Source organism: Cynoglossus semilaevis, chromosome 16 (assembly GCF_000523025.1).
Source record: "Cynoglossus semilaevis isolate Cse_v1.0 chromosome 16, Cse_v1.0, whole genome shotgun sequence".
Lineage (NCBI taxonomy): Eukaryota > Metazoa > Chordata > Actinopteri > Pleuronectiformes > Cynoglossidae > Cynoglossus > Cynoglossus semilaevis.
In genome coordinates, this window is record NC_024322.1 from 1,495,272 (window position 1) to 1,508,227 (window position 12,956).

The window sequence follows — 12,956 nt, forward strand, 5'->3', positions numbered from 1 at the left end:
TCCATCTGTCCATCCATCCATCTATCCATCTGTCCATCCATCCATCTATCCATCTGTCCATCCATCCAGAATTTATCTGGATCTTATCATACATCTCGGTCTCCATGAACTCTTTTCTTTCCCCTTCATGTCATGTTCAGGTGTATGTCATTGTATCAAGACCATCATGAAATACTGTATAAAGAGTTTGAAATACTGTATAAAGTATAAAAAGTTGATACGACACAGGTACTCTTTGCGGTTGTAGGTCCGTGCTGGAGTCACGCACTTCCTTGTTTTGACCGTTCCTTCTCGCTGTCATTCCGCAGAGATTCCCCAACGAGGGATTGGCCAACGTAGTGCGGAACGTCTTTGACTTTGACTCGTACAACAAAAATGTGAGAGAGGTTCTGATCGAGGCCCTTCACAAGCACGGGATTCCCATTGGGGCCAAGCCCACGTCTGTCAACCTGGCAAAGGAGTAAGATACTAGGATGATGGGACACACACACACACACATATACACACAAAATAGTTTAAACAAATGTTCAGAAAATCATTTGAACTCACTAGGACGCTGGAGCTACTGGTCTGCTGCTGCCTCTTGTGGTCGTTTCTGCAACAGCAAATGAACAACTCACATGTGCAATACATATTTTTCCTTATGGTCTTTTGGGTCATTAGGGTAAGAGTTAACCGACGGTATGGTTGAAAGAAATACATAGTTCCATCTCATCTAAAGCAGTTACATTAAGGGCAACTGGACTGATATAGTTTCATGAAGACGTACCACTTCTCATCCGAGGGTCTGGTATTGAGCCTCGGGGAGTCTTTGTAGGTGGTGTCCACAATCAATTCCATTCACACGGACCTGGCGCAAGAAACTTCAACGTTTAACAGAGCCACCGAATACGACTCCGGTCCGGTTGTAAATGGAAGACTGTATAGATCAGGGGTCCCCAACCCCTGGTTCGTGGACCAGTACTAGTCCATAGGTCATTTGGTCTGACCAGTCATTGGAACAAAAAAAGGTTGGGGACCGCTGGTATAGATGTAACTAGTCCATAACAGACTAAAAGATGTTTCTGCAGTTGATTATTATTTGATTATTTGAATTAAGAAACTCTGCTGCCTGGACTGTACTTAATGCTTTTTAAGCTCCCGCGGGCCACACAGAACGGCTTGGCGGGCCGCATTTGGACCCCCGGGCCTTGAGTTTGACCTTAGATCATACGTGTCAAACTCAAGGCTGTTTTAATCCACCTCTTCTGTTAAGTTAAGTTTGACGTAGATGGCTTCTTTTACTCCTCGTTCAAACCATCTGCCTTCTCTGGCAAGGATACGTATCCTCGAAAGTAGTGTCTCCCCAACGTAGAGGTCGGAACAGTCCTCACTGCAAACAGCCAGCCTGTACAGGTGCCAGGAACAACACAGGAGAGCCAGCTCTTCAGCTGTTAACTTACATCTCAAGGACGAAAAAAAGATACCATCGCAACCTTCTCCCTTTGAAATTGGGTGTGGTCACCTCCTTAAATGACCCCCCGTTTCAGGTTGAATACCAGAATTTTCCAGAAGTGGATAGGAACTGAAGAAGACTCTTGGATGAAGATAAAGTGAAACGTCTTCAAGAAAAGACAGTCAGGTTGCCCTTGATGTACTCCCACTGGATAAGATGACCTGGACGACTGAGATCCTCCATAGCCATAGCATGTTGACGATGACTTTCCATCGGAAACAAAGTCAACTCTGAAAACATGGCCGCGTTGGGACTGTTTCCCATAAGACCCGCATCTGGTTCTAGTCTGGATTGATAATCTTTGAGGCTTCTGTGAAGTAGTCACTCGCATATTAGCTCACCTTTTTCATAAAAGGGAAGAACGATTGAATTTGAATTGACCTCAGCTTGGTTTTTATCATGTAACACTCAATAAGTCTAAATAAAGGAAAATATTTGTTTCTCCAGTCTCCTGTGCTTTCATTTTATTACGTTTACGTGTAATACGCTCTTGGTGGAAACAAGCAAATGCAGAGTAGAAACAAGTATTTTCCTTTGTTTTGTCTGGTGTTTCCGATAGAATCTCTTCTCTATATATAGAAGTTAAGAAATATAGTTTAACGTCAGAAAAATCCTTTACAGTATTTACATTTTCTAGTGACACAAAATGCTCGCAAAAGGCAGCAGAGGACAGTGAGCTCCTGGTTCCCCGCCAGCTTAAATTGTTACGTTTGTCAGTGGATTTCTGTCCAGAAGTATCAGTTCTATTACAGATATCGGTTTTCTATACGTCAGTGGTTCCCAACTAACGGCCCGGGGGGCTACTTCATGCCATTAAACCCTGCTAATCTGGCCCATGACGTCATAGATTTTGAAATAATCTTCCATTTTTGTTAATATTTCCATTTGTTGTTTTACTTGTTCAATCAAAAATAGATTTGTACTAGCTAGTTTGCACTGTACTTCTGTCCACTATTTACTGTACTTTCTTCTCAAATATCTGGGATTTTGTATAGATTATCAAACACCGCATTAGCCCTGAGACTCATTCGAGTTTGACACCCTGGTTTCCGTTTCTGTTGGAAATCAACGTCCTGACGATGAAAGAGCGGCCGCTCCATATATCCACAGATGTTTAGTGCTCTCTCGTGAGTCATTGCTGTACCCCAGCCGTCGTCTGATTGGCTGCAGGTGATATAAAATGACGTGGCTGCGAACCAAGATTATTCCTCTAGGAGGAGGAGCAGCAGCGATTCCGTGAATGCAGACAGTACAAGGAACAGAAAAAGGGAAGAGGAGACGTGTTTGTGTCGGTGTGTCGGCGTTCGGGAGGATTTACTGTAAACAAGCTGTTTGTAGGTGAAAACAAGGCGTTCAGTATAAACTGTTCAACGTGAGCTTCAGAGAAAACCACTTGTGAGCGGCTAAGTTTGGAGAACAGCTGATGCTCTGTTTACCACTTGCATGAGATGGTGATGTAAACAGGTTCTGAGAATTACCCAAGTACAGGCATGGGCAAACTAAGGCCCGGGGACCGGATTCGGCTCGGTCAGCTTTTGAATCCGACCCGCTAAACTTTTCCAAATTATGTAATTTATTATCATTATACTTCTTTCTTTTCCCTGCAATACCCATATTTCCCCAATAGATGGCGTAGGAAAATGATAAAAGCATGTTAGCATTTTAGCCTTTATGCTAGCTTTGACATGTCATTTATCTTAGTCCACATGAACGCTCCATCTATCTGCTCCTGACCCTTCATTGAAATAAACCTGGGACACAAAACACATTCAGCTGATCAGATGTACCGCATTTCGATTTATTTTGGAATATTAAAAAAAAAAAAAAAAAAAGTAATATTGTTTTGTCAACCACACTTTCTCCTTAACTGGAGAATAAACAGATCCTTATTGTTTTAGCTTATATCCTCGTCTTGCGTGTTTGTTTTTCTTACTTTGACCTTGTTTTTGCCCAGATTTCCACTGCCTCAAGTGACGATGACGGGATACTGGAAGATGAACCAGAGCGGCGATGTCCGTCGTAAGCTGCTGTGTCCCACTGAAACCAGACCTATAGATGTTAAGGTAATGGAAATCCTGAAGAGATTTTACTCTTATTCTTTTACTCTTTACTCCTGTTTGGATGCTCATATTTGCATAAATGTTGTTGTTTTTTCTTTCTCTCTCTCTGTGTCTGCAGGGCCCTGTGTTCTTGCGTGTTCAGAGTTACCCTTGCAACAGACAAGAGAGCAGAGCGCTGAGCTTCACTGAGGAGAAATCCCATTGGCAGATCCCTCTGAATGAGGTCAACATCATCTGTGATGTCGCCACCAAAGACGGTAAAAACACACAGACAGCTGCGCTTCACTTTTCCCGAGCTGGGGTCCATTGAGAGACTCACAGGAGTCACTGGTCTGCTGCTGCCTCTTGTGGTCAGTTTGTGTTACTGAGGTACTGAAGACTCATTGACAGAGAGTCAACGTTGGATCAATATCTACGGGCTGTGAGATTAAATCTCTGATTTTCCTCTATAGGAGTTAAGATACTTTTAGCTGAAAATGTGGTGGAAGGTGGAATATTTATTATTTAATTTATTATGCATTTTATCCATTGTCAAATCCACAGATTTAAATGTTAAATAAAACCCCTTTTTTTTTTTGTCTTTATGTTTTTGTAGATGTCGTGTATGTGGCCACCTGTAACCCGGTCTCCCTGTTCTCCATGAAGGAGCGTGGTGACACCATCAACTACATGGACCTATACGACGTCTTCCCCAGAACCATCAGCGGCGTCTGGCAGCCGTTTGTCACTATTGCGGTGCTGGGAGGTCCACTGGAGGGACAGGTGGTCCTCCAAGAGGAGCAGGTGACATACATACATATTCATGAAAACACACACAACACTGCGGTCAAGCAGTGTGACTCACAGGAGTAATACAGTAGTAGATACTGGTACACGAGCCCTCTAGTGGTTGTCAGTGTGAAAATAACAAACATGTACATTTTCAGTGCTACCAGAGTAGCAGATACTGGTACACAAGCCTATAGTGCCCTCTAGTGGCTGGGGTTTTGGAAAAAAAGAACGGGGGGAAGCCTATATTGCCCTCTAGTGGCTGGTATTGTGAAAATAACGAACGTGTACATTTTCATTAGTACAGGAGTAGCAGATACTAGTACACAGGTCTAGAGTGCCCTCTAGTGGCTGTCAGTGTAAAAATACTGAATATGTAAATTTTCATTAGTACAGGAGTAGCAGATACTAGTAAACAAGCCTATAGTGCCCTCTAGCGGCGGTCAGTGTGAAAAAAACATGTGAAATTATATATATTAATATATAAGTCGTAAACCCAGCCAAAGGATGAAAAAATGTGCGACTTTTAGTCCAAAAAATACAGAAGTTTGTATTAGATTCATTGAAGCTTTTCACGTTTCCATGGTTTTTTTAGAAGTTTACACCACCGATTTCTAAATTCCCGTTGTTGTCCAGAGTAACACTGTGCTGCATCTGGACCTGGGAAGTGGTGCTGTCCGTAGACTGGCGTTGTCCCCCGACAGTGATCAACCTGTAAGCGGAATATCCAACTGGTGGAGCAGCAAAGAGCAACAAGTCAGAGGACTCAGAACCTAGATTTTTTTTTTTTAATCCTATCATTTATACGATGTTTGATTGTTAAAAAAAACTTTTTCTTTTTTTTTGTACAGGGAGGATATAAAATGTGCACAGAATTTGCACACAAAAACTGGCTCCTGTTCCACAAAGAGAACGGGTACGAGATCCCGAAGTGCTGGTCCTGAGTGTTAATGTCACCGTTAGCATAACTTGAATAAGTCAAACATGGTGCTCGTGTTTGTAGGAACAAGCTGGAGGTCCTGGATGTGCTGGAGGGCAGGGTTCACTCTATCTCAGTGCCCATCAACCTCAAGTCTGTGTTTCTGGTAGCAGAAGATCGTTGGTTACTGCTAGAGAGCGACACCAACAGGTGAGATGACAGGCTTTTTTTTTTACATTTTGTTGGAAGATTATGTTTTAGATTTAAAAAAAAAAAAGAAGTTATAAATCTAAAAAAAAATAAAATAAAGATTTTATACAGTGTGGAGTTCCACAGGGATCTATTCTAGGGCTGTTACTGTTCATTTAAATGACTTTGCAGCTGTATCTACATTTACTTCGCCACTGCTTTTTGCAGATGATGCAACTGTTTTTGTCACAAATAAAGTTTCAAAACAAATAAGTTAACAATTTTATGTTAATTGGAGACAGGAAAATACTTTATTAAATGATTATTAAGTGAATGCCAGCAACGAAGATAAAACGAATCAATTGGAATTCTAAAAGGAGTAAGAATATAGACGCGCACTTTTGTTGTTTTATATAAATTCCATTATCTGCAGACTGTTTCTTTGTTTTGTCAGATTAGCTATAGCATAGCATATAGCATATGCTTATGTTTCAACGAATCGTTTTCAAGTATATCATTTTATAATTTTTTTAAATATATTTTAATTGTCCTTAGCATTACTCTCACTCAGAAAAACTACATAACAAAAAATAAATGTTGACACAAAGTCAGTTCTTTAATAAATAAGATGCAACAATCTTAAGGATGTACAGTACGTGTTATAGAGGCTCGAATGGCATCGATGCAACAATCTTAAGGATGTACGTGTTATAGAGGCTCGAATGGCATCGTCAGAGTACAAACAAAAAATATTTATGCGTCTAATGTACACAGTAATGTACTTTTTAGAGTAGATTAGCTTTTGACTTACTTTTATGGTGTTTTTGTAATATTTGTGATACTGGATTTTTTTTTCGAAATTTCATTGGTTGCCTCATACTTGTCCTAGTTAAATATAATTTTCTACCCACATTTATTGGGTATATGATGTACCTTTCCTCAGCGGTGTGTTTAGAAGATGGGGCCCGATACCGATCCTGGATATCGGATCGAGCCATATGTGTACCATATGTGTAACAACGGACATTTTGTTTTTTTTCTTTTGGAACAGGAAGTTCCTCCTGACAAAACCATTGCAAATGGCACCTGGAGACTCCGAGGTGTGTCAGCTCCATGCCATCGACGAGGAGTCAGTCAGCAAAGGATATGGAGTGGCTTCTGGTACATTAGCTAATAAGGGCAGGGTCCCATATGGTCTAGCGGTTAGCATTCCTAGTTTTCACCCAGACGTCCTGGGTTTGACTCCCGTAGTTTGTTGATCCACCATGGCTCTTATCGGTGTCTTATTTTGTGACAGTATCGTCAGTTTACATTTATATTTCATAGCCCAAATCCACAAAACCCATTTAGCCTTATTGAACTTTCCCGTGTTGGACATTTCAAAGGTAAACATTTGAATGTTAACCTATGCACATCTTCTCGACACCAGCTGAAGTGTTCGTACCGCACATGGTGTCATGTGGTCAACTTCCTAACGAGAATCTCAGCGCAGCGCTGGACCAGAAGATTGTGTCGCCCAATAGGATCATGGCCGACACCGGCTGCTACGCTCAAGTGGTGGTGGGATTTCCAGATCTCATCGTGAGTTTTAAAAATAGGCAAATGTCACAGGGGATTTTAGCTAGCGCTAGGTAACATTTGATATTTGTTGGATTTTAGCTTATTTTCAGTTATTCTTCTGATGGATCTATGGTCTACTTCAGGGGTGTCAAACTCATTTCCACCAGGGGGCCACGTCAGCAGTACAGTTCCCCTTGAAGGGCCGGTTGTAAATAGAAGACTATATGGATGTAACTACTCCATATTGTATTAAGAAATGTTTCTGCAGTTGATTATTATTTTTATAGGTTACAAATATTCTTCATTGCTCTGTGTAATAAAAAAAATTATCAGGTTAAGAAACTCTGCTACATGGACTTTTTAAAATGCTTTTTATGTTCTGGTGGACCATACAAAATGACACGGCGGGCGTTCTTGTGGACCATACAAAATGACACGGCGGGCTACATTTGGCCCCCGGGCCTTGAGTTGGATCTACATTTTTAGCCATCTTTTCACTAGCCTAGCTTTGGGCTAACATTTTCTAAGGGATCTGCTGAGGTTACTTTTTATGATTTGGCTGTTTGGTTTGTCCAACTGTTAGCAATTATGTGCTAATATATAGAAGAGTTCTGTTAGCATCACAGTTATACGTACGTTTCTTGTTCTGTTTTTGCCCAGTCTGAAAATGAAGTTTACAGCTGTAAGAGACCCGTTGATCTCTCGGCGATGAACAGTCGGTCCAGATCGGTGGCCAAACGACAGAACTGCATCAGTCTGCTCTCGGCCAATCAGGTGGTTAGAGTGCTGCCCCCTGCCGATGTACCTTTGAAGGAGATTTACCCTAAAGGTAGGAGTTTGAATTCCTTTGGTAAACAATTGAGCTAACAGCAAAGGGTATACTTCTAATATGTTGTTCGTTTTATGTCAACCCACAGACGTTACTCCTCCAATGGCAGCAGGTTATCTGGAGGTCACAGATCTCAACTCCAAAAAAGTCAGATACATTCCCGTCCCCAGGTAAGCTCATCCTGCCTCTGATCATCTGACGGTTATTTTTTTTATTTTTTTTCTCTCAACATGTACTTTTTTTTATTTTTCGAGGCATTGACCAATTATTTCATGTTAATGTTGTAATCCATCGAACTATGAAAAAAAAATCTAAGTAAAAATATAAGTAAAACCAGTAGTTTAACCCTTTCATGCATGACGGTCACTACAGCTATGAAAATGTCATTTTCTATGATAAGAATAGGTTTTGATGGCAGTGTTGCATATAAGCCTCTACAGTGGACGCCTGAGAATCACCCAACACTGCCATACAGTGGTCAGCCTTTGCAACTGCAGAATAATTGTGTCAACATTCAAAAAAAAAAAAATTGGTGTATAAAAACAGAACCAAACCAGTTCTTATTTTTATGTCTACAAACACGTAAAAACACTTAGTAACATTTTTTTTAACTCAGTATATCATGGGTCATGCATCAAAGGGTTAAGAAGGCTGCGGTAGACCATGAGAAATTAAAATGAAAAAAATAAAAAAAATAAAAAAATAAATAATATATATTTATACATATTTATGCATATATAAATTAATGAATTAAAAATAATTAAATATTCTGTCTATGTATATATAAAAATATTTCTATGTATATACTGTACATACATACATTCTGTAGTGTAGTAGTGACCATATACTGTAAGAATCGAATCGTACTGTGTAGCACATAGCTACATACATTTAATCAGTAGCCCAACATATAATGTGTTTATAAAGTACGTTCAGTTTATGAGTACATATATATTGAATACGTTTTCAGATCACTTTAGCCTGGTCATTTAAACAGTTTGAATAAGTCAAAAAAGTCTCATCCAAGGACTGGGTTTTAAAGGTTTCTACGCAACTCTTACCTGCAGGTCAATGAGGGTGTCCCCGTACACTAAGTGGTTATCCAAGGTGTCAGAGACTAATGTCTTACTGGCTCCTCTGGGCTCCGGGGGCGTGGTCACAGTGGATATGGGAGGCTACGTCCGTGTGTGGGAGACCGGGCTGGACAATCTACAGCGTTCCCTGATGGAGTGGAGAAACATGATTGGGACAGAGGACGGCAGGCCATTACAGGTCTGATAACCCCCCCCAAAAAAACCCAACTTGACATGTGTTTTAAAATGTGTTTACAGCATCACCTGGAGGATGAAGAAGAATCTGCCCAGTTTAGAATCATGGCGGCAGAATGTTGAGAATATTAAAAGAGACGAACCTGCAACTCATCCCATCACCACTAGGGGGCGATGTTGCATTAAATAATGTACTACATGGGAGTTGACTGACTTTTTACTGACTTTTTACTGACTTTGATCATTTTCTTATCCTGAAAAGTTTTTTAAAATATTTTCTGTTTTTTTTTTTCTCTTCGGGAAAATGATTCAATTCTGAAAAAAAACATTTCACCACAAGAAGAATTCACATTTCCAACCCCTCCGAAATCCTCTAGCACTCTGATGCATATTTTGACCCGGCTCAGTCCAAGGCAGCTGTTTATTAGTGGACTGACATTTTGACATGGTGACACTGCCGACTGACCCCCGGTCGGAACATTCAGAGCAGAACACACTGAGGCTCCTTTGTTAATCAACCTACATACACACTCACACACGGACACGAACAGAGGAATCCTGTGAAAAAGAAACGTCCAGATGTAGGACGGGGGCATATCTGTAGATCTCTTATGCTACGCACTTTTGGGGGAAAACGGATAACGTTCTTTGAACTCCTCGAGTGAACGTGGAACGCGTTGGGAGGGATCAGTCTCACGGTGTTGTTCACTGCTGCTTTGGAGTTAAATCAAAGGTTGTTTAGTGTTCAGAAAGTGAATACAATGCGTTTGAAATTCTTCAGTCATGTTTGACTTCATGCATTCTTTATATATGAGAAAATGAAAGGTCAGACGTCAGACGTTCATTTACTTTGGAGGCTTTTGGTTCCAGGGTGGTTGATATTCATGTTTTTAATGTTATTTTAATCTATGGTTTTTTTTGTTGTTTTTTTGCGTTGGTATCCTTGATGTATATAACCTTTAATCTATGAAGGTCTGTCAACAGCTCTCCATTAATGCTCAGGGTGGTATGTGCACATGTGGTTTTCAATGGCAAACACGCCTGAACATAATTAATATAACTGGCGCATTAAAATGACCAGAGCTGGCTAGCACAAAGTAATTCCTCTGAATCCATCTCTATGTCCATCTCACACACACCTGCAGTACAGTGTGTGTTCTGTGCGTTAACCCAACAGTGGTCTCACTGTTAGCGGAACATACCTGCGTCTGTATGCATCTGCGCGAGTGTTGACACAGAGCAGCTCGGTGTGAGATGAACCGTTCACATGTGCACGGTTACACATGCGACTTTTTTGCGACTCTGCAAACATATATTAAAATCAAAGGAACCGTCATGTTTAGCTAAGACGCCCGGGTAGAAACAGTCTCACTTGATAAAATCTACAACTTCTGCTGTTTCACAAAATTCAGGTCTATTTTCACCACTAAATAAATATATGTAAATATATAAATATATTTTATATATTTATATTTATATTTATATTTATATTTATATTTATATTTATATTTATATTTATTTTTTATTTTATATATTACATATATCAAATATATGTCCCAATATATGTATAAACAATATATATATATATATATAGGAGGAGGTCCATGATCTTTATGGTCCACGATTAAATAAAATGTATTTCATTTATCCTCATAAATGGCTGCTAAAAAATATGCGTTTCTATGCGGAGAAAACAACATATAGTTGGGTAAAAAAAAAAAAAAACCGCGATAATCAATCGGGTTTCGAAGGTTTTCATCTGAGCCGGAAATGCTAACGGTATGAGCTCATTAGTCCCAGTAGTCACAGCTATGAGAATGGATGGAGTCCTTTTACCTTCATGTGCCCCACTGTCACCCACGGGTGAGCCGTTAATCTATATTCAGAGCACTGACAGGACTGGATTACAGGAACCAGACGGAGTTCACCGGAGACGATACCTTAGAACTGGACTTTTTTTTACGAGGCGCAGTTGTCAGCAAAATGAAATTTCAAAGGACAGGACTTGTGCTTTCAACACCAATATAATAAATATCTAAATTAGCGAGCCGTGCTAATGTCAGCCTTGCTTTTAAAACATAGTGTTAGGTTGAATTGTTTGTAAAGAAAATCGATCAGGCACATATGCCAAAAGGTAAAGAAAAATAAATAATCAATATATTTATATAAAAACATGTATACATACATGTATAAATACAGTATAGAAAAATATCATAACACTTCTTCTAAATTCCTTTGGGATAGCTTAAAGCTAAATTAGCCAGAACATTAAGCTAAAACAAAAAAAAAACAATAATTAAACTTCCTCTGAAGCTTAAAATTACGACTAACGTTAATAAAATGAGCAAAAATTTACAAAATATGCAATATCAAATTTTTCAAAACAAAAACACAACTAGTAGTCGTAAATATTTAGTAATTATACGAATAAAAAAATAGGCAAAATTGTAGCTAAAAAACACAACTAGTAGATGTCCCAGCTCCTTTACCCATCATGCTTTGCTGCAACAGAGAATTCTTTTGTGGAGATTCTGTTTTTTTTTTGGTTGCATGTCGTCTGTACGATGGTCACGCACAGGCATGTATAGACTAGCGTGTAACGAGAGCCCGGTCACATGTTCCGGAGTGAGCCCCTGTTATTGCGTCAGGGTGACTTTTGACTCTTCGGCTCAGAGATATGACAGACAGCTCTTTGGAGACTCAGGTTAGCTACATTTAGGGCTGAGTGGCGTCATCGCAGTCATCCGATTCACTTGACAGCTCACTACAGTTGGAGGCTCACTTCTGCCTCTTTCACTTAATACATATGGTGTGTGTTTACGTGTTTTTAGACATAAAAATAAGAACTGATTTGGTTCTGTTTTTATACACCAAATTTTCTTTTTGAATGTTGACACAATTATTCTGCAGTTGCAAAGGCTGACCACTGTATGGCAGTGTTGGGTGATTCTCCGGCGTCCACTGTAGAGGCTTATATGCAACACTGCCATCAAAACCTATTCTTATCATAGAAAATGACAAAAATTTTCATAGCTGTCCACTGTAGTGACGTCATGCATGAAAGGGTTAAAATGTACCTCACTGACACAAACTGACCACCAGGGGCAGCAATACATGAGCACTTCCTGTGCGTTCCCGTGGCGTAAAGTCACTGATTTTCTGCCGTAACTTAGTGAAAATGACCGCTTCGATAGTGGTGTGGTTAGCACGCCTGCTATTCAAGCACGAAGCAGAGAATCCTGCGTTCGATTCCCAGAGGAACCACCAACCTCGGGTACCGCATCTGCTGTTACGTTTTACATTTTACACTCAGAGAACTTCTTATTTGTCCGACTTTTCCGTAACTGTTCCTAAAGTCGTACCTTCCTCTGTTAAAGATCACCATCCAGCGAGACAGTGATCTGGACGTGACTGCTCCGAAACACGGCAAGGTTGATCCCAACAACGACCCTCATGTCGGGGGGAACCAGTGGGCAGGGGGAACAGGTGATGTCTTGGTTTTTTAGCTAAAATGCCGATGGTCGTGTTCTTCCATTGCAACACATGCACGTGACGCATTTTAGTTGAATTTTGTTTTCATCGTCCCCAGGTGGCAGAGACACGGCGGGCCTGGGTGGCAAGGGCGGTCCGTATCGTCTGGACGCCGGACACAAGGTGTACCAGGTGTCCCAGGCTGAGAAGGACGCGGTCCCTGAGGAAGTCAAGCGAGCCGCCAGAGAGATGGGAGAAAAGGCCTTTAAAGAAAGGTGGGTGGAGTCAGACGTGGAAGTCGACAGGTTCAGTAACGTCGGATGGTCCTGTATCTGGTGACAGGATTTTTTTCAGGGAGGTCCTCGGTTTGCGTCGTCCTCGGTTTACGTCGTCCTCG

The 12,956-nt window shown here is 40.6% G+C and overlaps 1 protein-coding gene across 1 annotated transcript in view; it reads left to right on the plus strand.

The window, feature by feature from the left end:
• Positions 1 to 12,956, plus strand: part of vwa8 (von Willebrand factor A domain containing 8) — a 29,991-nt gene that overhangs the window by 8,730 nt on the left and 8,305 nt on the right. Inside the window, exons 14-27 of the mRNA XM_017039635.2 lie at positions 309 to 460; positions 3,450 to 3,558; positions 3,674 to 3,812; positions 4,151 to 4,338; positions 4,960 to 5,079; positions 5,175 to 5,239; positions 5,327 to 5,452; positions 6,483 to 6,592; positions 6,861 to 7,012; positions 7,652 to 7,820; positions 7,909 to 7,990; positions 8,888 to 9,092; positions 12,466 to 12,574; positions 12,678 to 12,834. Of these exons, the coding sequence (XP_016895124.1) occupies positions 309 to 460; positions 3,450 to 3,558; positions 3,674 to 3,812; positions 4,151 to 4,338; positions 4,960 to 5,079; positions 5,175 to 5,239; positions 5,327 to 5,452; positions 6,483 to 6,592; positions 6,861 to 7,012; positions 7,652 to 7,820; positions 7,909 to 7,990; positions 8,888 to 9,092; positions 12,466 to 12,574; positions 12,678 to 12,834 (1,883 nt within the window). The remainder of the gene's footprint in view (positions 1 to 308; positions 461 to 3,449; positions 3,559 to 3,673; positions 3,813 to 4,150; positions 4,339 to 4,959; positions 5,080 to 5,174; positions 5,240 to 5,326; positions 5,453 to 6,482; positions 6,593 to 6,860; positions 7,013 to 7,651; positions 7,821 to 7,908; positions 7,991 to 8,887; positions 9,093 to 12,465; positions 12,575 to 12,677; positions 12,835 to 12,956) is intronic.